General features: G+C 57.9%; 3 protein-coding genes across 9 annotated transcripts in view; 2 read left to right on the plus strand and 1 right to left on the minus strand.

Moving 5' to 3' along the window:
- Nucleotides 1–2,002: 2,002 nt before the first annotated feature.
- Nucleotides 2,003–8,721, plus strand: Dus3l (dihydrouridine synthase 3-like). Of its 6 annotated transcripts, none has more exons than XM_005405756.2 (13): nt 2,006–2,202; nt 3,438–3,711; nt 4,724–5,254; nt 5,910–5,951; nt 6,096–6,248; nt 6,497–6,613; nt 6,840–6,905; nt 6,982–7,092; nt 7,355–7,451; nt 7,604–7,679; nt 7,833–8,021; nt 8,236–8,364; nt 8,445–8,721. In XM_005405756.2, the coding sequence occupies exons 1-13, from the start codon at nt 2,105–2,107 to the stop codon at nt 8,515–8,517; spliced, it is 1,956 nt and encodes a 651-aa protein (XP_005405813.1). In that variant the 5' UTR covers nt 2,006–2,104; the 3' UTR covers nt 8,518–8,721. The 6 variants fall into 6 exon arrangements, with proteins under 6 accessions (XP_005405815.1, XP_005405811.1, XP_013360649.1 ...); XM_005405757.2 differs by having other exon boundaries at nt 2,007–2,202; nt 4,742–5,254; XM_005405754.2 differs by having other exon boundaries at nt 2,004–2,202; nt 6,497–6,905; nt 7,302–7,451.
- Nucleotides 8,722–8,769: 48 nt separating this feature from the next.
- Nucleotides 8,770–11,032, plus strand: Prr22 (proline rich 22). Of its 2 annotated transcripts, none has more exons than XM_013505196.1 (3): nt 8,770–9,351; nt 9,442–9,507; nt 9,705–11,032. In XM_013505196.1, exons 1-3 carry the CDS (start codon nt 9,225–9,227, stop codon nt 11,012–11,014), a joined length of 1,503 nt encoding a protein of 500 aa, XP_013360650.1. In that variant the 5' UTR covers nt 8,770–9,224; the 3' UTR covers nt 11,015–11,032. The 2 variants fall into 2 exon arrangements, with proteins under 2 accessions (XP_013360650.1, XP_005405810.1); XM_005405753.2 differs by having other exon boundaries at nt 8,777–9,351; nt 9,951–11,032.
- A 1,235-nt stretch (nt 11,033–12,267) lies between these two features.
- Nucleotides 12,268–20,666, minus strand: part of Catsperd (catsper channel auxiliary subunit delta) — a gene marked incomplete in the record, with an annotated part of 47,718 nt that continues 39,319 nt past the window's right edge. Inside the window, 7 exon segments of the mRNA XM_005406146.2 lie at nt 12,268–12,579; nt 12,915–13,072; nt 14,519–14,702; nt 15,491–15,619; nt 16,565–16,639; nt 19,267–19,319; nt 20,173–20,251. Coding sequence (XP_005406203.2) covers nt 12,333–12,579; nt 12,915–13,072; nt 14,519–14,702; nt 15,491–15,619; nt 16,565–16,639; nt 19,267–19,319; nt 20,173–20,251 — 925 coding nt within the window.

Here is a 20,666-nt window from a genome sequence, read left to right on the forward strand (position 1 = left end):
GGAGATTGAAGAGGAGCTTGAAGAGGATATCAGAAAATTGAAAGATATCTCATGCTCCTGGGTAGGAAGAACAAATACAGTGAAAATGGCCATACTTCCAAAACAGATTTATTCCAATCCCAATCAAATTTCTAACAACATATCTCACAGAATTAAGGAAAACAATCCTAAAATTCATTTGGAACAAGAAGAGACCTAGAATAGCAAAGGCAATTCTGGACAACAAAGAGAAGCCTGGGGGCATCACAATCCCTGACTTAAAATTATACTACAAAGCTACTGTGATAAATACAGCAAGGTACTAGAAGGAAAAAAAAAAAAAGATCGAGGACCCATGGAACAGATTAGAAAGTGCAGAACAACTCTAAACACACTCAGTCTCCTTACCTTGACAAAGATGCCAAACACCTTCACTGGAGGAAAGACAGCCTCTGTAACAAATGATGCTGGAAAAACTGCCTAAACTAAAATCAAAATGAACCAATGATCTAACTATTCAAATAAAAACACTAAATCTGCTGGAAGACAGAATAAGTAGAACTTGTGAAGACACTGGTGTAGGCAAAGAGTTTATGAATAAAACTTTGTTTGCACAGGAAATATCACAAACTCGACACCTGGGATGTCATGTTTTTAGGAGGCTTTCACAGCAAGAGAAACCACCCCACAGTGAAGAAACAACTCACACAATGGGAAGAATTTTGACAGCTGTTTCTCAGACAAAGAACTAATACCTAGACTGTAGAAGAACTCAAAAAAAATCAGTCCCCTCAAATTCAAAGACCCAATCCAAAAATGGGCATCTAAAATGAATAGACACTTTCCAGATGAAATAAAAATGACAAATATATGAAAGAATGTTCAACATCACTGTCCATTCGAGAGATGTAAATTAAAACAATCCTGAGATTCCATCTCACTCCAGAAAGAGTGGCTATCATCAAGATTTGTTAAATGCTGGTGGGGCTGTAAGGAAAAAGAACCCCTTCTCCATTGCTGGTGCGAGTGTAAACTGGTGCAACCACTGTGGAAATCAATCAGATTCCTCAAAAACTAAAACTAGAGGATTCTTCCTACCTAGCTATTCTGAGTGTCTTCCCGAAAGATTAAAAACATCGTACCACAGCAATATATGCACACTCATGTCTATAGCAGCAGATTTTGTAATCTTGGAAACAGCACAAACGTCTACCAACCGATGAATGAATAAAGAAGATGTGGGTTTTTTAATACAATGGAATACCATTCTTCCATAAAGGATAAGCTTCAGCCATTTCTAGCTAAATGGAAGCACCTTGAGACCACATTCTTAACTGAAATGAATCAGACACACGTTTAAATACCACACTGCTTCTCTGTTGTGAGGAATCAAAAGTGTAAACAAGAACCAAAATGTATAATAGATATTGGGAAGTGGGAAGAAAATGCTCAGATGAGAAGGGGAACAAGTGAGAAGGCGGGGGAAAGGAAGGAAGGGAAAAGAAAAGAAAGGGAAAAAATGGAAACAAAGCTTTTGTAAATAAGGAGGGGAAGAGGGGTTGAAGGAAGGGGAGGGGAAGGGGAAAAAAAAAATCAAGATATATCATGTACAGATAGAAATTGCCTAAGATGAACGTTATCAGTATGTATATTTAATATGTACCAATAAAAATGTAAAAATAATAAAAATAATAATTACTGGGAACTACAACCCCCTATGGAATTTACATTTTTATATATATTTTTTTTTTCTTCAGGTACCAGGAATCGAACTCATGACCTTGCGCTTGCCAGGCAGGCGCTGCGCTGCAGAGCTAAATCCCCAGCCCAGAATTTACATTTTTAAAACCCACACAGGAAATCGGACCACATCTACCGGCCAGCTGCGACCCACACGCGGCAGCCTGCGAGCCCCAGGCACTGGCTGTGCGCTTCCGCAGCTCCCCGCGGTTTACCCTGGCCGTGAGGCTCCGCCCACGCTCAGGCTCCGCCCCCGGGACGGCAGGACCCACAAAGCATCACCGGAGCGATTTGAGCTTGCGCACTTCCCCAGTACGAGGAGGAAGCCCACGCGCGACCCGGAAGGCTTTCTTGCCACACTCCAGATCCTGTGTGAGGGACTTCGATGGCGGAGGGACTGGTGGAGGCTCCCGCCGATAGTGGTGCTGAAGGAGACTCGGGAGTGAGCGTGTTGGAACGGGGAGTGGCGCCCATTAAGCCTCAGTGAGTCCCTAGGGCACGAGGGGGATAACCTTTTGTGGTCTTTTCGGTACCCGTAGCGCGTCCCGAGCGGTGCACGCCGGGAGGTAGGGCAGCGGCTTCGTGCGGGAAGCTCGCAGGGTCTTCAGCAGGGCTCATTCTGCATCCTCATGGTGGTCCGCGGCGGCACCACAGATCGTGCACTTTGGAAGCTGTCATATGTCCAAAGAACGGCCACGTGCATGCTAGGGCAGGCGGGGGTTAGAGAGGCCCGCGGTGCTTGCTGGGAACTGTAGTCCCTCCGAATGGCTGGAGTCGCACGTGTGCACAGCCGCTGCAGTTAGCGGCGGGGTACTTGTGCCCGAAGCGAGTGGCGCATGGTGTTCTGGGACTTGTCGTGTCTTTTTTTTTTTTTTTTTTTTTTTTTTTTGAAACAGGGTCTCGCTATGCAGTTCAGACTGGCCTTAGGTTCACTTTGTAGCGCAGGCTGGTCTCGAACTTGCAACGATCCTCCTGCCTCAGCCTCCCAAGTGCTGGGATGACAGGCGTGCGCCATCACGCGCGGCTGCGGTGTCTTATGGGCTGAAAGACTGCTGGAAAATGTGGTGGCCTGGTGCTTGCTGCAAGGCTTTCTGGGACTTGTTTATTTATTTTTACTTTTTCCGGATTAAGGCTGTTCATGCCTGGTAACATTAGTTTAGCATGACTTTGGGCAGTACTGTGTAAATCAGGGACAAAAATAGGGTCTCTCAGAGTGGGCGTGGTGACGCACACCTGTAATCCCAGAACTGAGGGAGGTTAGACTGGAGGATATCATGATGAACTCCCTTCTGAACAACTGGGTGAGAACCTTTCAAACTAAAAAAGGGCGCCGGTGTGGCTCAGCGGTGCAGTTGGGTGCGCTTGCCAGTACATACAAACATGCATACATACATACAAAAATAAATAACAGTTCTCCCTCTGGCTCCCTCCCCATCTGGTTCAGAGTAGTAGCTCCTGGAAGCATTCAGGCAGGGGCAACTAGCCGGCCGTGGTGGCGCAGGCCTGTAATCCCAGCACTCGGGAGGCTGAGGCAGGAGAATCATTGTGAGTTCGAGGACAGCCTGGGCCACGTAAGTGAATTCAAGGCCAGCCTGAACTGCCTAGTGAGACCCTGTCTCAAGAAAGACCAAAAAAAAAGCAGGAGCAACTATTCTCATTCCCCAGCATTCCTTGAGGAACCCCTGAAAGCGTTCTTTTCCTCCCCTCTCTGCCGGCAGATTCCTCACCACCAGGGAACACTTCCACAGGTTCCTGGAAGGCAAAGGGCAGGAGAAGCTCTGCCAGGAAACTGAGGCAGGAGACCCGGATGGCAAGGACGTGCCTGAGCCTGAGGCCAAGAGGATCCGATTGGAGGATGGGCAGACGCAGGAGGCAGCGGAGGCTGGGGAGCAACCACAAGCACAGAAGAGAGCGCGGGGCCAGAACAAGGGCCGGCCCCACATGAAGCCTGCGCAGTATGACAAGAACCGGCTGTGCCCTTCCTTGATACAGGTGAGCTCGGTCCTGCCAGACCATCCCAGGCTCTGTCTGAGTCTCTCTGCCTATTTGGCCCTCCACTCATCAGTCATGGTCTGCCTTGAGTATGATTTATGGGGGTTTAGTTTGTCATTTCTTTTGTTATTTATTTATTCATTCATTTATTTTGCAGTGCTGGGTGTGGAACCCAGAACCTCATGCATGCTAGGAAAGCACTCAACACTGATCTGTATTTCCAGCCTTTACTTTATTTTGAGACAGAGTCTTGCCAAGTTGCCAAAGCTGGCCTTAAACTCATGGTTATCCTGCCTCAGCCTCCCTGGTAGCTGAGATGACAGGCATAGCACTGTGCTCAGTTTGCTGTTTGACTTGCAGTGGTGGGAAAGTGATTTATACTCAGTAGAAACTGCACCTTAGCAAGGCGTGGTGGCGCACGCCTGCAGTCCCAGCACTTGAGAGGCTGAGGCAGGAGGATCACTGTGAGTTGGAGGCCAGCCTGGGCTACATAGTGAGTACAAGGCCAGCTGGAACTGCATAGTGAAACCCTGTCTCCGAAAAACCAAGAGAAAAAAACAAGAAGAGTCTGCACTTTAAATTTTGATCTTTTCTGGGCTATAATGTGTCACCTGATCCTCTCTTGAGGTGTTCCGGCCCAGTCAGCCCAGATCATGAGGGTGAATAATCCACACTGGTGCATTGTGTAGCTAAGCTAGGACATACTGAGTTGTTTTGTTTTGTTGAGCCAGGATCTCACTGTATAGTCCAGGCTGGCTTTGAACTCACTGTGTAGCCCAGCCTGGCCTCAAACTCGTAGCAGTCCTCCTGCCTCAGCCTCCCGAGTGCTGGGATTACAGGCGTGCGCCACCACGCCCGCCCTCTTAAGTTTGTTTCTGACCCCACTGTAAACTGGGAGCACTTGCCTTGCTTCTCTTCCTGTTTACAGAAGAAGAAACTGAGGCATACTGGGGGGGTGTGCCACTCCCAGGCGGCTTCCCACTGCCCTCCTGCCCCTCACCTTCCCTCGCAGCCCCCTTGTCCCCCACAGGAGCCGCCTGCGCAGTGTCTCTTTGGGGACCGCTGCCGCTTCCTGCACGACGTGGGCCGGTACCTGGAGAGCAAGCCGCCCGACCTGGGCGCCCGCTGCGCGCTCTTCGAGGCCTTTGGCCGGTGCCCCTATGGCGTGACCTGCCGCTTCGCCGGTGCCCACCTGGGGCCTGAGGGCCAGAACCTGGTGGCTGAGGAGCTGCTGGCCCGCAGGGCCCACCTGCCGCCCGTGCGCAATGCTCTGGACAAGGCCCTGCAGCGGCAGCTGCGCAAACGCCAGGTCCACTTCGAGCGCGCAGAGCAGGCCCTGCGCAGCCTCAGCCAGGGCCCCGCGCCGGCTGCCGCTGTCGCCGAGCCCACGACCCCTGAGGGTGACCCGGGGCACAACCACCGTGCTGCCCAGCTGGACCCTGTGGGGCCGGGGACCGGCACCCCGCCCAGCAGCCCTGTGCGGACCTGCGGGCCCCTGACAGATGAGGACACGGTCAGGCTGCGGCCCTGCGAGAAGAAGCGGGTGCGTGTCTCGGGCTCCTTGTTAAGGACGGCGCCAGTGCACACTGTCCTCACGGCTCGTCCGTGCTCCCGTTCCAGGCCCCTGGGACTCACAGGCTGTGCCCTGGATGTCCCACTTAGGACATCCTCTTTCCTCTCTGGGCTCAGCCCACCAGGTTCTGGTCTGGGGAGGCAGAAAAAACTAGACGCAGTCCTTGAGGGTCAGGGTGGGGAAGATGACGATGTAAGAGGTTTCCCAAAAGAACGGGCACAGCAACTGGGGCTTTTGTTGTTGTTGTTGTTGTTTTGTTTTTTTGGTTTTTTTCCGGTACCGGGAATCGAACTCACAACCTCGCACTTGTCAGGCAGGCACTGTGCCACTGAGCTAAATCCCCAGCACCCCTTTTTTTGTTGTTGTATTGGAAGTCGAACTCATGACTTCAGGCTTGCCAGGCAAGCACTTCCGCCGCTGAGCTACATCCCCGGCTCACAACTGGGGCTTTGACAGTTGAATAGAAGCTCTTCAGTAGTGGCAAATGTGGGTAAAGAATATTTAGTACATGTAGAAAGGTGCAGAAGTGAAAAGGAACCAGGCCGGGCAGGGCATAGAAAATCGTGTCCTAGACTGGAGAGAAAGGGGGCGCCAAGGTCTCACTGCACATCTTCTTTCCCCCCAGCTGGACCTCAGCGACAAACTGTACCTGGCCCCTCTCACAACGGTAGGACCTGCTTGAGGTCTCTGCGGCTAGTGCGGGGCTGGGGACGCTGCTGCATCCCACCTGTGGGTCTCAGGCAGGGCTGGGTATCTGGGACCCCTTCCTGATCCCCCCAGTATAACTCACATGTGTGTCCTGTGGCCCCAGTGTGGGAACCTCCCCTTCCGGCGGATCTGCAAGCGCTTCGGAGCGGATGTGACGTGTGGGGAGATGGCCATGTGCACCAACCTGCTGCAGGGCCAGACGTCCGAGTGGGCCCTGCTCAGACGCCACCCGTGTGAGGACATCTTCGGAGTCCAGGTCCGTTCCCAGCCCTGGGGGACGGGAAGAAGGGGGCCCCCAGCTGCCACGTTCGGGAGCCGCCTCAGGGACCTGCCTGGGTCACGTGCCCGACCCCTCTTGACTAAGGGTGGCATCTGTATCCGATGGTCTCGAAGAGATGGGCGCCTTGCGGGGAGGCTGCTGGGAGGGTGCTGGCTGGAGACCCCCGTGGCCCTGAGTGACAAAGAGGGACAGCTTGGCCCGGCCCCAGCCCGCTGTCCCTGCAGCTAGAAGGCGGCTTCCCAGACACCATGACCAAGTGCGCGGAGCTGCTGAACCGCACCATCGAGGTGGACTTCGTGGACATCAACGTCGGCTGCCCCATCGATCTCGTGTACAAGAAGGTAGCCGCCGCAGGCCCTGGGGCGCAGCCTTGCACCCGGCCATGCTGGCTCACGCCTCAGTTTCCCTGTCCTGGCAGTAAGGGGACCGAGCCAGCTGGTGACGTGGCGGGGTGGCGGTTTGGGAAGGTCAGCCTTTCCCCCCCACGGTGGCATCTGTGGGCACATGGGGCCGGGGGTGGTGGAGGGGTGCCAGGCCCACCGCGCTCCACCTGCGCTTCTCACCCAGGGTGGGGGCTGTGCCCTCATGAACCGCCCCGCCAAGTTCCAGCAGATCGTTCGTGGCATGAGCCAGGTACGCCGGCCGTCCCCCGCTGCCCCGCCCCGGCCCCGGCCGCCCGCCCGCCTGACCACACTCTCCCCGGCCACAGGTGCTGGACGTGCCGCTGACCGTGAAGATCCGCACGGGCGTCCAGGAGCACGTGAACCTGGCCCACCGCCTGCTGCCCGAGCTGCGGGCCTGGGGCGCCGCCCTCGTCACGGTGGGTCTCGGGCGCTGTGGGCAGCTTCGCTGTGGGAGCCCCGTGGGGAGCCCCGGCAGCCCGCCCTAACGGTGTCTCGCCTGGTCTCCTGCTCCTCCTCCCTCGCCTGCTCCTCGGCAGCCCGCCCTAACGGTGTCTCGCCTGGTCTCCTGCTCCTCCTCCCTCCCTCCGCTCCCTGCGCCCCTTGCCCCACCTCTGTCCCCTCCCAGCCCGCCCCTCCCCACCTCTCCCTCTCCGCCTCGCCCCTGCGGCCTCCCCCCAGCTCCACGGCCGCTCCCGGGAGCAGCGCTACACCAAGCTGGCTGACTGGCAGTACATCCGGCAGTGCGTGGAGGTGGCCAGCCCCATGCCGCTCTTCGGTGGGTGCCGCCCCCTGCCCCCCGGGGCCACCCACGCCCGACTCCCCCGCCCCGCCCCCACACTCCTGCTGCGCCGGGGGGCCTAGAATTCCAGAACAGCGGGTGGGCTTCTTGCTACCCTGCAACTCCCGAGAGCCCGTCTCTCCCCTCAGGGAATGGGGACATCTTGTCATATGAGGATGCCAACCGCGCCAAGCAGACCGGAGTTGCCGGGATCATGATTGCCCGGTGGGTTCCCCGCAGGCTCGCGGCACAGCTGCGGCCACCCTGGAGCCCAGCCTGGGGGGGGACAGGACAGGGCACTGGATATGTGTGAGCGCCCAGGGCCTGGAGGGGTGAGGTGGGCTGGGCTCCCCCTGACCTCCGCCCCCGTCCCCGCAGCGGCGCCCTGCTGAAGCCCTGGCTGTTCACGGAGATCAAGGAGCAGAGGCACTGGGACATCTCGTCCTCCGAGCGCCTGGACATCCTGCGGGACTTCACACGCTACGGCCTGGAGCACTGGGGCTCTGACACGCAGGGCGTGGAGAAGACGCGGCGCTTCCTGCTGGAGTGGCTGTCCTTCCTCTGCAGGTGGGCGCCGGCCCTGGCCCCGCCCCATGTTGTCGGCCCCCCTCCCCCAACCTAGCCGCCCCCCATTGTGACCCACTTGGCTGCGCCCTGACCACCCTCGGCCCCTCCCTGGCTGCCTCCCCCGGCTGCCCTTGGTCCCGTCCTCACGCGACCTAGGCCCCTTCCCGCCTAGCCTCGGCCCCGCCCTCAGCTCCCGCCCCGCCCCGCCCCGCAGGTACGTGCCGGTCGGCCTGCTGGAGCTGCTGCCGCAGCGCATCAACGAGCGTCCGCCCTACTACCTGGGCCGCGACTACCTGGAGACGCTCATGGCCAGCCAGCAGGCAGCTGACTGGATCCGCATCAGGTTCGGGGCGCCCGGGCGCGGGGGCACTGGGGCGGCCACCCCGATCCCCTGCCTGAGCCGATGCGTCCCTCTCTCCTCAGTGAGATGCTGCTGGGCCCGGTGCCGCCCAACTTCGCCTTCCTGCCGAAGCACAAGGCCAATGCCTACAAGTAGCTGCCACCCAGCACCGGCCGGTTTAGGGGACAACAGACTTTCTGCTCGTTGGTTTTTGGGGCAGAGGCTTTGCCTTTTGAGACAGGGTCTGGCTATGTAGGCCAGACTGGCCTGGAACTGTGCAGCCAGGCTGCGCCCGATGTGCAGCTCAAGGCGATCCTCCTGCCTCAGCCTCCTCGATGCTGGCATCACAGCCATGTGCCACCACGCCTGGTTTAATAAATTGTATTCTTTTAAAATCCAGGCATGTCTCTTGTTGCTGAGGCAGCCCCTGCCCACACCTCCCCTGCCCGCAGCTTGGCCTTGGCTGGTCCCTGGCTCCCGGTTCCCTGCCTGTTCACCCTCCCCCATGCCGGGTATCCCCAAGATGCCGACCGAGGCAGTAGGGGTGCACATCAGGGCTGCTGCCTGGGGGTGGCAGCCTGGGGCCATTATCAGGACACAGATAGAAGAGATGGAAAGTGGGGGCCCTGGCCCAGGGTGGGGCTGCTCTAGGGGACACCTGGCTGTGACCCCCAGGGGTCCCCCTCTGCGCCTTGCCCACCCCCACCCCCCCGGAATCCCGAGGAGTGGGCAGGGCTCAGCCCCAAGCCGCTACCCCAGTAACCGGCAGACAGAACACTGCAGGGCCCGGGCCTGCCTCCCAGTGGGTGGTGTCCACTCCCACCTGCACCCTTGGTCCGCCCAGGCCAGACCCCCGCCCAGCCATGCAGCACCCGCAACCCTTCCCGGCCGCCGCTTCCCAAGATGGCTTCAGCCCCCAGGGCCAAGAGAGCACCGCAGGCCCCGGCGTCTGCTCCATGCTCCCAGGCGCTGACCCCCTGCCCGCCGTGGGTATGACGGGGTGGCATTTGGGGGTGGCTGGCAGGCAGGGCTCCCGCCCAGCAGCTCAGGGCCCCTGCCGCCTGGCACCTCTGTCCACAGCCTCTGCGAACCTGCTGTACCAGCCCCCAAGCCCGGAGAAAGACTTGTTTCCGGTCCCCCCGGCAGGTACCGGAGCCCCCCAACCTAGAATGGAGATGTGGGAGCCGGGTGGATGAGTGGGGCCCGCGTCGCCCCTGCCCCATCCCTAGAGGGCACCCCCAAGGTGGGGCTGTGCCCCCAGTGCCCTGGGTGGGACCCTCTGAGCAGAGGCCATGTCCCCCCCCGATAAGCCCCTGAAACAGGCTGTATCGCTCGTCCCCCAGGTGGGTCCCCCAAAGCAAAGCCTGGTGCCACTGTCACCCAAAGGAGCTGCAGAGATAAAGCCCGGGCCCTCATCTTCCGGACAGGGCCCCAAAACAAGCTCTGGGTGTCTTGGCCTCCAGAAGAGCCCTCTGCAGGCTCAGGCTGCTTCCCAGAGGGACCCCGAAAGGACCACACATGTCCCTCGTCCCTCAGCGCCGTCTCCCTCCCCGGAGGCTCCTCTCAGGGTCCCCGCCCCGCTCCTGCAGGCTTCCAGATGGCCCCCTGCGGGTGTTTCTTCGACCCCCGCATCTATCGAATCGAGTGGGCCGCCACCGACTTCGGCCAGGCCCTGTACAAGCTGGCGGTGGCCGGGGGCCCCGCCTCACCGGGCAGCTACCTCCTGGAGCCCCAGCGCTACGCCAAGGCCCCAGTGCCACCCCCGTACCCCCACTACCAGCCGGGCGGGCCCCCGTACGTCATGCCCTACTTCCCGCCAGAGGGGCCTAGCCACGAGGCCCTGGGCTTCATGGGGGACGGGGGGCCCCCCGGCTTCGTGGAGCTGCCCCCGCTGCTGCTCAAGGAGGGCCAGGCCCCCCTGACACCCGCCAAAGACGCCAAGCTGTCCTCGCTGCTCCTCACGCTGCCTGCTGAGGCCCCGCTGCCCCCCGGCACCTACGGCCACCTCCGCAGCCACCGAGGCCAGGGCCCTGGGCCTGAGGTGTCCGGCCAGCCGGCCGAGCCCTCAGCCTTCACCAGCAAGGAGCCGCAGGGCGTCCCCGGGGCTGGGCCAGGCCTGCCGCCCCCGCCAGCCCCCTCCGAGCCCAAAGCCCCGGAGCCCACAGGCGAGACCCCGGTGCGCGCGGGGGCCCGGCCCTCCGCGCTGCCGGACAAGGTGCTCCTGGAGGACGCCATGAGGCTCTTCGATTGCCTGCCGGGCCGCGCCGAGCCCAGAGCGGCCGCCGGAGCCTCGGGGCGCAAGGTCCCCGGGCCGCGCCTGCCCGACAGCGGCGGCGGCGGGGACGACTCGGCCGGTGACATCCGCTCGCTGCGCCTGCCTGAGGAGCTGCTGTCGTTCGACTACAGCGTCCCCGAGATCCTGGACACGGTGTCCAACGTGGACTATTTGTTCAACTTCAAGGCGCTGGATGAGGAGGCGCCGGCCTGCCCTGCGACCCCCGGAGCTGAGTCCGCAGCCCCCGTCCCCCAGGCTGACACGCGCAAGAAGAAGCGGGCCCCCTCCTCTGCCAGGAAGGGCAAGGGGAAGGCGGGGGGCAAGGGCAAGCAGGCGGCCGCTGGGGCCAGGCAGGACCTGGGCGCTGCCCCCCATTAAAGTAGATTTGGTTTCTCACCTTTGTGTCTCGGGGGGTCTCGGGTTCTGGTGGCCATCGGCGGGGCGTGGACACGTCCCCGGGCCACGCTGTCCTGTGGATGAGCACGGCTGCGTCCCACACAGCACAGTGAGGCCTGCCGCCCCCGGAAGACCCAGGCTTCCGGAGCCAAGCAGGGGGCCCTGGAGTCGCAGGAGATGGTGAACAAGTCCCCTGGGTCTGGAAAAATGACAGCCAACTGGCAGAGGTGGGAACAGCCTGAGAAGTGGGGGCCACCCACTGCCTAGACTCCTGCGTTGAGGTTTTTGTTTTGTTTTGAGACAGGGTCTTATGTTGCCAAGGCTCACCTCAAACTAGTGGCAATCCTCCTGCCTCAGCCTCCTGAGTGCTGAGCTTGCAGGTTTGCACCACCATGTAAGAAGCTGGCCTGGCTAGATTGCTTTAAGATGAAGGGATGGCTGAAGGCATAACTCAGTGCTGGGTGCTTGCCCAGCAAGAGGCAGAAGGACCTGGGTTCCATCCCCAGTACCAAAAAAAAAAAAAAAAAACAGGTATGGTGACACACGCCTGTCATCCCAGCACTTGGGAGGCTGAGGCAGGAGGATTACCATGCATTCAAAGCCAGCCTGGGCTACATAGTGAGTTTAAGGGCATCCTGAACTATATAGTAAGAGCTTGTCTCTAAAAAATGGAAACACAAAAACAAAAACAAGTATCACTATTATTATTTTGGAGGGCTCTGGGATAGAGGGGCCACCCCTGGTTGTTTGGTGCCTGTTCTTGGGGTCACTGGGGGCAGGAGGAGAGTATCCTGGATGTAAGGGGCCTGGGGGGAGACTCTGTGTGTGTGTGTGTGTGTGTGTGTGTGTGTGTGTGTGTGTGTGAGAGAGTGTGTGAGTGTGTTCTGGGGGTTGCTTGTTTTACATATCAAATATGCACTTAGGAGCTAGGTATGATGGCTCATACCTGTCATCCAGCCCTCTGGAAGGCTGAGGCAGGAAGATCACAAAGTTTGAGCCCAGCCTGGGCAATTTAATGACTTAGCAAGACCTTATCTCAAAATAAAAAGGAATGGAGCTCAATGCCAACACCCTGGATTCAATCTGCAGTACTAAAAAAAAAAAAAAAAAAAATAGTGGGGGGGAATTTATTGCTGTCTGTACCCCACAGCTGGTCCCCATTTGCCCAAGTGTGACCCAAGCTACCAAAGTGTCACAAAATACAGGGAGAAAATCATGACCAGTGTGCATGGCTTCCTGCTTTGTCACAGAATATTTTATTTTCAGACAGCAGCCTGGACTGAGACCCCCAGGGGCGGGATCAAGGGGGCTTCCCGGGCCTCCGGAGACAGAGGCAGAGCCTGGAGCATCTCCAGCACAGCTGCCTGTAGGCCTCCTTGAGCTTGTGGCCGCTGCTGGCGCACACCAGCTTGGGGAGGATGTGGGCCAGCCACACGGCCAGCAGCGTGCCGGCCACCAGCAGGACGATGGTGATTAGGGGCCTGAAGAGGGGCAGCGGGTAGGCGCCGTACACGTAGATGCTGAAGGTGGTCTCCAGGTGGCAGTAGCTGTGGGCACAGGGAGGGGAGGCCTTGGTCCCGCCCGCCGCATGCAAACCCGGGGGTAGGAGAGCCCACGGCAGCGACCAGGCTCATCGTACGGGTTTGGGAGTTGCTTGTTGTTTTTGGTTTTCTGAGACAGGGTGTCAGTATGTAGTTCAGGCTGGCCTTGATCTCAGTATGTAGCCCCGCTGGGCCTCGAAATCACAGGGATCTTCCTGCCTCAGCCTGCTGAGTGTGGGGACGACAGGTGTGCGCTGCCCTGTACTCGAAGCTCAAAACCTTTTTTTGATCCTCAGATGGGTGGGCGGTCCACAGATGTCACTTCCAGGGGCCCTGCTCACCTGTAGTACGGATCCAGGATCGAAAGGTGGAAGATGTAGATCCCATTCCTTTGTTTGAAAATGATCTTGTTGTCCGTCTGGCCCCCCAAGATCTGATACTGGACGTCCGGCCACCTCAAGGGGCTGCTGGAGCTGTGGCTGTGGCAGCTTACGTAGTTCTGGGAGATGACAGAGGGAAGTGGGGCCCTGGCCTTCAACGGCACCCGGTGGCACTGAGGGCCAAGTGTGTTGGTACCAGGAATCAAACTCAGGACCTTGCAGTTGCCAGGCAGGCGCTTAAACCGCTGAGCTCTATCCCCAGCCCGTGTTTTGCTTTTCTTGAGACAAGGTCTTACTCTGCAGTTCAGGCTGGTCTGGAACTCACTACCTAGGTCGGACTGGCCTCAAACTTGCAGCGCTCCTCCTGCCTCAGCCTCCCAGAATGCTAGGATGACAGATGTCCGCCACCACGCCTGGCCAGAGGCTGAGTCTTAATCACTGCTTGTCACATTCAGCCCAAGGCTGTGTCAGTATCTTCTGCATTGAACCATGTGTGCCCCCACCCCGCAAAAAAGAGAAATCATATGTTGAAATCCTAATCCTCCAGGACCTCGGAATATGACCTTCTTCAGACGGAAGGTCTCTGCAAAAGTACCTCAGTTAGAAGAAGAGCAGGGCGCCCGCTGCTCCGATAGACTGCTGTCCCTATAAAAGGGGTGGAATCGGAGCCTGGCAGAGCATCCCGCACCTGTCATCAAAGCACTCTGGGAGACTGAGGCAGGAAGATCGCCAGTTTCAGCCCTATTTGGGGGAGTTGGCACCTGTAATGAGACCTCGTCTCAAAATAAAAGCTTTTTAAAGAGGGCAGGGTGTGCAGCTCAGTGTGAAGGCTCTGGCATAATCCCGAACTCAAAAGAGGAAGGAAGGAAAGAAGGAAGGAAGGAAAAAGAAAGAAAGAAAGAGAGAGAGAAAGAATGAAGGAAGGAAGGAAAAAGGACAAAATAGAAAAAGCAAGCCTGCAAACTGCCTCACGGCGAGAGCGGGGAGCGCGCGCCATCTGCTGGTGGCCCTGCCACGTTGCGCTATGCTCCTGGCTTTGCCCTGGACCCACAGCGGCGCAGGGGCTGCAGAAAGCTACTGGGCAGGGCGAAGACGCCCGCAGTTTCCTCTGCGTGGGGACTCCACTCCCTGTTGTCGACCGTCTACGAACGGGCTCGCGCTACGGAAGCGCTGTTACCACAGATCAGATTCTGGGGGCCTTTTTTCTTTTTCCAGCACCGGGGATGGAACCTGGGGCCTTCGCACTTCACTACAGCCCCCGCCCTTTCTTTCTTGCATTTTGAGACAAGGTCTTGCTAAGTCACTAAGTGGCCCAGGCTGGGCCTCACCTTTGCGAGCCTCCTGCCTCAGCCTCCCGAGCGCTAAGATGCCAGGCGTGCATCACCCGGCTCTCGCTGGGAATCTAATCAGCCTGTCCTGTATTCCCGTTGCCGCGGGACTGTCGCGTGTCGTGTCACTTTCCCGAGCTCAGCGCCTGCCCCCCACCAGCGAGCTCCTTGCCCGCCCCTTCCCTCCGGCAGGGACCGCGGCGTCCCCGAGTTCCCGCAGCCACCAGGGGGCGCTACCTCTCTGTTCCAGGAGGCGTGGCCCGGCTCGGGCGCGTTCTGCAGCACCGAGCTCCAGTTCTGTGGCTGCGAGCGGCAGCCCGCGGCGCCCGCGGTGAGCGCGTAGGAGAAGGTGTGCAGCCCGTGCACCTCGCGCAGCACGAACTCGGCCTCCACCAGCTCCGCGAACTGGTCCCCGCGCCACCTGCGGGAGGAGACAGAGCGGGGAGCAGGGGAGAGGGGACTTCTGAGACCCTCAACTTCATTACCACCCAAGTTATTGGTTGGCTTTCCCGACTTAGGCTGTGGGCGCCAAAGGGTGTCTGGTTTCCTTGACGGCCTTGGCATCCAGTATATTGTTGGACTTACACTGGGCACTTCGTAAATGTTTGTTGAATGAATATTTGGACAGCAGCCCCTGACAGCCTCTGCTTCCCGTGTGCTGCCACACGGTGACAGATGGGAGCTCACATCTGATTCTTGTCTGGATCTGCCTCCATTTACAAGTCTCCCTGATGAACTCCTACTCATCCATCAGAACCCATCAACCACCCACACTGATGCAGACATCACAGCTGGGAACAGAGATGGTGAATACAGTGGGGGGAGGCAGCAGGGTCCCTGGGGGTGGGGGAAAAAGTGCAGCAGACTGAACTATGCCGTCCCAAACTGCATGTGATGAAACCTCCAGCGCCCCCATGCGGCTGTGTGTAGAGACAGCCTTTAGGTGGAACAGATGCACCGTGGTGGCGCGCCTGCGCAGGGCAAAGGCAGGCGGGAGGCCGGGGCAGGAGGATCGCAGTGAGTTTGAGGCCAGCCTGACCTACAGAGTGAGACCCTGTCTCACGAAAATGCATACATACATACATCATGGTAACGGTAGTTACATGAGGTTGTTAAACTGGGGCCCTGGGACTCGAAGCTGACTCAGGGGAAGGGCGGAGCCTCGGGAAGGGAGGCCTGGGGGCCGGGGAGGAGGGCGCAGGGTCTTACAGCTCGATCACCGGCTTCCAGGGCGTCTCGTAGTAGACGAGGCCGGGGCAGCCCAGGTCTCTGAACGGGTAGAGCACCTGCAGGTCCTTCGTGGCCGCCTGCCCGCCGGGGCCTGGGTCCAACGATTCCCTGGGCGAAGAAGCAGAGTGGAGTCGGGGAGCCTCGGCCCCTCCTGCCCCGCCCGGTCCTCTGTGTGTCGCGGGGGTGGGGCGATGGCGCCAGGTTGGCTGTTAGAGCCTCCCACGTTGATATTTCCATAAAAGTGTTTGTTTTCTCCTTCTTTTTGTCTTTTTTTTTGAGACAGGGTCTCACTGTGCAGTTCAGGCTGGCCTTGAGCTCACTTTGTAGCCTAGGCTGGTCTCAAACTCACAATGATCCTCCTGCCTCAGCCTCCTGAATGTTGGGATTACAGGCGTGCACCACCACACCCGGCTATAAAAGCATTTCTTTCCTTCCTTCCTTCCTTTTTTGTTTTGTTTTGTTTTGTTTTGTTTTGTTTTGTTTTGTTTTGTCTTGTTTTGTGAAGGAGTCTCACTGTGTAGCCCAGACTGGCCTCAAACTCACACCGATCCTCCTGCCTCAGTCTCCTGAGCATTGGCATTACAGGCTCACATTTTCTTTCCCTTCTTTCCGTTCTTCTTTGCTTCCTCCTTCTCTGCCTTCTCTTCTTCCTTCCTTCTAGTCCCTTTTTTCCCATGCTGGGTTGGCACCCAGGGCTCAGGCGTGACAGGCAAGTGCTCCCCACTGAGCTGCACCCTGACCCTGTCTGCTATGGGGTGAGGTTAACCTTCCCATGCAGGGTGGCTGAGCCAGGTGCCTGGGCCTCTGTAACATGGGCGGGCCGCGCCGACCAGCTAAGCCTGAATAGCGCAAAGGAGCTGTGCAGCCTGTGGCCAGGGGCTCAAAGCACCCTGCGCCCTGCGAGCCACAAGGCCTGGGGGGCCCGGCGGGCGGAGGAGATGTCGGAAGGGACCTCTGCCCCGGGTCCCCCGGGCCCTCACCCCCACCCCGTGCACAGCCACGGCCGGACTTCAACCGCGTGCAGTCGGGCGGCAGGGCTGGGGCACCGCTTACCTCTCGATGACGTAGGTGTAGTGGTCCTGCAGCACTGCGGGGCTGAGGATGCCCGAGGAGCAGGCGGAAATCTTGCTGCGAGCGAGAGAAGAAGGTGAGAAGTGGCCTCACCCCGGCGGACGGGGGCGAAAGATGCCCCTTGCCAGGGACAGTGCAAGGTGGACCTGGCAGAGCCCAGCCCTGGCTCAGGAGGGCTGGGTAGGAAACAGCTGAGACAGCTTGCTCTTGGGGTACCTTGCTATCATTATTATTATTATTATTATTATTATTAATTTGTTATTGTTATTGTATATGATGGGTGTGGTGGTGCCTGTTTGTTACCCCAGCATACTGGGAGGCTGAGGCAGGAGGATCACAAGTTCAAGCCCAGCGTAGGAAGTTCAGAGAGTTAGCGAGACCCTGTCTCAAAATAAAAAATCAAAAGGGGCCAGGGTGCAGCTCAGAGGCGGTGCCGCCCTGGGCTCCGTGCCCTGCCCCCCACACGCACACTGTGTTACACTGCAGCAACTCTGCGACCCTGTGTTTTCAGGGATGCTCTGCCAGTCACATAACTGTTTTCAGTGCTGGGCTCGGCGGCATGGAGCGTGCCCCACAGCTAGGCCCCGTCCACGCCGTCCACCTCCGGGACTTTCCACCTCCCGAGCTGAGCCTCCGTCCCCAGGAAACGCTGACTCCTGTCCCCTCCCCAGCCCGGCACCACCGTCCTCCTTCTTGTCTCTGTGGCTCTGGTGACTAGTTCCCTGAGTAGCACGGCACAAAGGTCCATCCCTGCTGGAGCAGTGTCAGGGGCTTGTCCCTTTTCATGGCTGAGTAATACTCCACTGCGTGGATGGACCACACTGTGTGCATCCATTTCCCCCTCGACGGTCCCCTGGGCTGTTTCTACCTCTTGGCCTGGGTGGATTGTGTTGCTGTGGACACAGGCTCGCAGTATCTCTTAGTTCTGCTTTCCATGCTTTTGGGTATAGACCTAGAAACAGCGTTGCTGTGTTCTATGGTTCCTTCCTTCTCTGTCTCCTTTTCTGTTTTGGTTTGAGGACCTGCTGGTCTATTTCCTGTAGTAGCAGCAGCACTGTTCTACATTTATTGCAACAGTACACAGGGTTCCAATTTCTCTGTGTCCTTCCAACTCATTATTTGCCTTTTTTTATTTTCGAGACAGAGTCTGGCTATGTAGCCCAGGCTGGCCTCAGATGTATGCAGGAGACCCTCCTGACTCAGCCTGTGAGTGTTAGGACTACGACATGCACCATCGTGCCTGGCTCTCTCTCTAATAGTTACACGCTAATGGGAACGAGGCATTACACCCTTAAGGTTTCATTTTGTACTTCCCTTGCGGCCAGCAGCAGGCCCTGTGCTCCTTGGCCATATGTAAACCTTCTTTGGGGAGCTGTCTCTTCAAGTTTGTTTTTTTATTTTGTCCAGACTTTTTAAAAAATATTTTCCTGGTGCCGGGGACGGAACCATGCCCTCACACAGGCTGCTTAAGCACTCTGCTGCCCGCCTACACTCCTGGGCTTCAGGCCTTTTTATTTTTTATTTTGAGATACAGTCTCCTCAAACTCAGGATCCTCCTTTTTTTTTTTTCTTTTTTCAAACAAGGTCTGGCTGTGCAGTTCAGGCTGGCCCCAAACTCACTGTGTAGCCCAGGCTGGCCTCAGACTCAACAGAATCCCCTGCCTCAGGCTGCGGAGTGCTGGGATGACAGGTGTGCACCACTGCACCGAGCTCCAGGATCCTCCTGTCTCAGTCTCCTCAGTGGCTCAGATTACAGGTGTGCCCCCACCACGCCCAGCTCCCCCACTTTCGGCACTCGGCATTGAATCCAGGGTTTTTGCATGGAACTGTATCCCCACCCCTTGTTCAGTTGCCCAGGTTGGGGCCGGGGATAGAGCTCAGCGGCACAGCGCCTGCCTGGCAAGTGCAAGGTCCTGAGTTCGATTCCCAGTAGCAAAAAATAAATAAATAAATGAAGTGCCCAGGCTGGGTTTCAACTTGTGATCCTCCTGCCTCAGCGTGTTGAGTAGCTGGGGTAAGGCATGAGCCACTGTACCCAGTCCTCCTTTTTTTAAAACAAAAAACATATTTTTATTTTACTCTATATTTGCAAAAACGCTTGCAGAAGCAGTACAGAAGGTTCCCACGTGACCCACCCAGGCTCTCGAAGGGAAGCAGGCTCCACGGTTACAGCTAAGGAGCCAGGGCTGGTACACTGGAGGCCTCGGGCTTTCCCCCCTATTTCCTTAGTTTTCCGCTAACGTCCTCCTTCCTCCCGAAACTCCGCCCACGGCCCCGTAAGACATTTAGTTGCCACCTCTCCGCCGGCCCTCTTGCGGGGACAGTTCTTGCCCTCTCCTTGTTTTGCGTGACCTGCATGGTTTGTGGGGATTTGGTCATGCATTTTGGAGCATGTGCAGCCACTGGGGATGGTGTGATGTTTTTTCTTTTTTTTTGAGACAGGGTCTGACGACGCACCCCAGGCCTAGCACTTGTGGCGATCCTCCTGCCTCAGCCTCCTGAGCGCTGGGATGACAGGCTCACACCCATGCCTGGGTGAACTTTTATTTTGGAAAATATTAAACATACCTCAAGGTAGAATAATCTAATGTCACCCGCCCCACTCCAGCAGTCATGACCTTGTGGCCACGGCCACCCCTACGTCCGCCCCGCAGCCCTGCCCACTCCGACACCCACGCACTCACTTTTGCACGATGATCTTCTTTTCCTGGTCACACCCGATTGAAATGAGTGCCGTCTGCAGGGACAGAGGGGGTCCGGGTTAGCGGGGCCCCAGTGGCCGGCCTCAGTGGGGACTTGCAGAGAGACACGGTAACGTGGGAAGGGCTGGAAACCGTGTGGCCTGGGTTCTGACGAGGGGACTTGGGCACCAGGATGCACTGCGACCACAGCGGGCCTCATACCTCACGGTGCCCAGCATGTCCGCCTGGCTGTGCCGCAGTCACCACCAGCCACTTCCGAAACATGCTCCTCCTCCCAAATTGAACCTCTATCCCCAGGAAACACTGACTCCCATCCCCTCCCACTAATCTCTGAGGGTTCCCCCATCCTGGGCATTTCCTGTGCGTGGAGCCCACGCCGTGCGTCCTTCTGTGTCTGGCTTCTCTCACGGAGCATGGTGTCCTCCATATCAGTCCCTGTGCTGTGAGTTTCAGAGCCCTGCTCCTTTTCATGGGTGTGTAATGTTCCAGTGCAGATAGACCATGTTGTGTGTACCCACTGCTCTATCCATAGACACTTGGGCTGCTTCCACCATCAGCCGCTGTAAAGGACGCAGCCGTGAACATGAACGTACACATTACCAGGTCGGGGTGTGGTCTTCCATTCTCACGGAGCCTCTCACGGAGTGCTAGTGCCTGAGTTGCCAGGCGCAGCTCTGAGAATGCCCAGCAGGGAGAAGCCCTGACAGGAAGGGTAGGGAGTGGTGCGGGCAGCTTCCAGGGACAAGGACGGGGCCCAGTGACCCTGCAATCAAGACAGGATGCCCACCACCTTTAGATCCTGGACAAGAGCTCAGTCGGCTGCTTAGGTCCTGCTCCTGTGCCTTGTTGCTCAAGACAGAATACGTGACAGGGAGGTTTGGGGCCTACCAGTGGCTTCAGGTCCACACAGGACATTTCCTTGTTGGCTATGTCGACAGTCAGGGTGGAGATGGTGGGTCTCTGCAGGCTGCATGCAAACAGCCTGCGTTAGTGCTGACCGTCCCCACGGTAAACACAGCAGAGCTCCATTCTTCACCCATCCAGCCAGCTCCCCACCCACTAAGCCCAGCTGTTCATCCGCTGCCCGCTCAGCTCCCACACACCTGCCAGCCTCCTAGGCATCCACCCCCCACACCTCTCACCCACCCCTCACCCATTGTTCGTCCACTCGTCCAGTCAACACGATCATCCATCCACGCCCTTGTCAGTTCCTCCACTCACCCATCCACCCATCCTTCACCCACTCACACATCTGCCAGTCCTCCCATCCACCCGCCCATGCCCTCCCCATCCATCCATTTACCCATACTACTCTCCAACTATCTATCCCTCCCTCCATCCATCCACACATCCATCCATCCATGCATCCACACATCCATCCA

The sequence above is a fragment of the Chinchilla lanigera genome, unplaced genomic scaffold (assembly GCF_000276665.1).
Source record: "Chinchilla lanigera isolate Chin_1 unplaced genomic scaffold, ChiLan1.0 scaffold00094, whole genome shotgun sequence".
Lineage (NCBI taxonomy): Eukaryota > Metazoa > Chordata > Mammalia > Rodentia > Chinchillidae > Chinchilla > Chinchilla lanigera.

Bases quoted from the DNA above. Each gene is read 5' to 3' on its own strand.
- Dus3l (XM_005405754.2), top strand. From the start codon at position 2,105: ATGGCGGAGGGACTGGTGGAGGCTCCCGCCGATAGTGGTGCTGAAGGA. The intron at 5,952-6,095 runs GTAGGACCTGCT...CTGTGGCCCCAG, and splicing joins ACCTGGCCCCTCTCACAACG to TGTGGGAACCTCCCCTTCCG. The intron at 8,365-8,444 runs GTTCGGGGCGCC...CTCTCTCCTCAG, and splicing joins GCTGACTGGATCCGCATCAG to TGAGATGCTGCTGGGCCCGG.
- Prr22 (XM_013505196.1), top strand. From the start codon at position 9,225: ATGCAGCACCCGCAACCCTTCCCGGCCGCCGCTTCCCAAGATGGCTTC. The intron at 9,352-9,441 runs GTATGACGGGGT...CTCTGTCCACAG, and splicing joins TGACCCCCTGCCCGCCGTGG to CCTCTGCGAACCTGCTGTAC. The intron at 9,508-9,704 runs GTACCGGAGCCC...CTCGTCCCCCAG, and splicing joins GTTTCCGGTCCCCCCGGCAG to GTGGGTCCCCCAAAGCAAAG.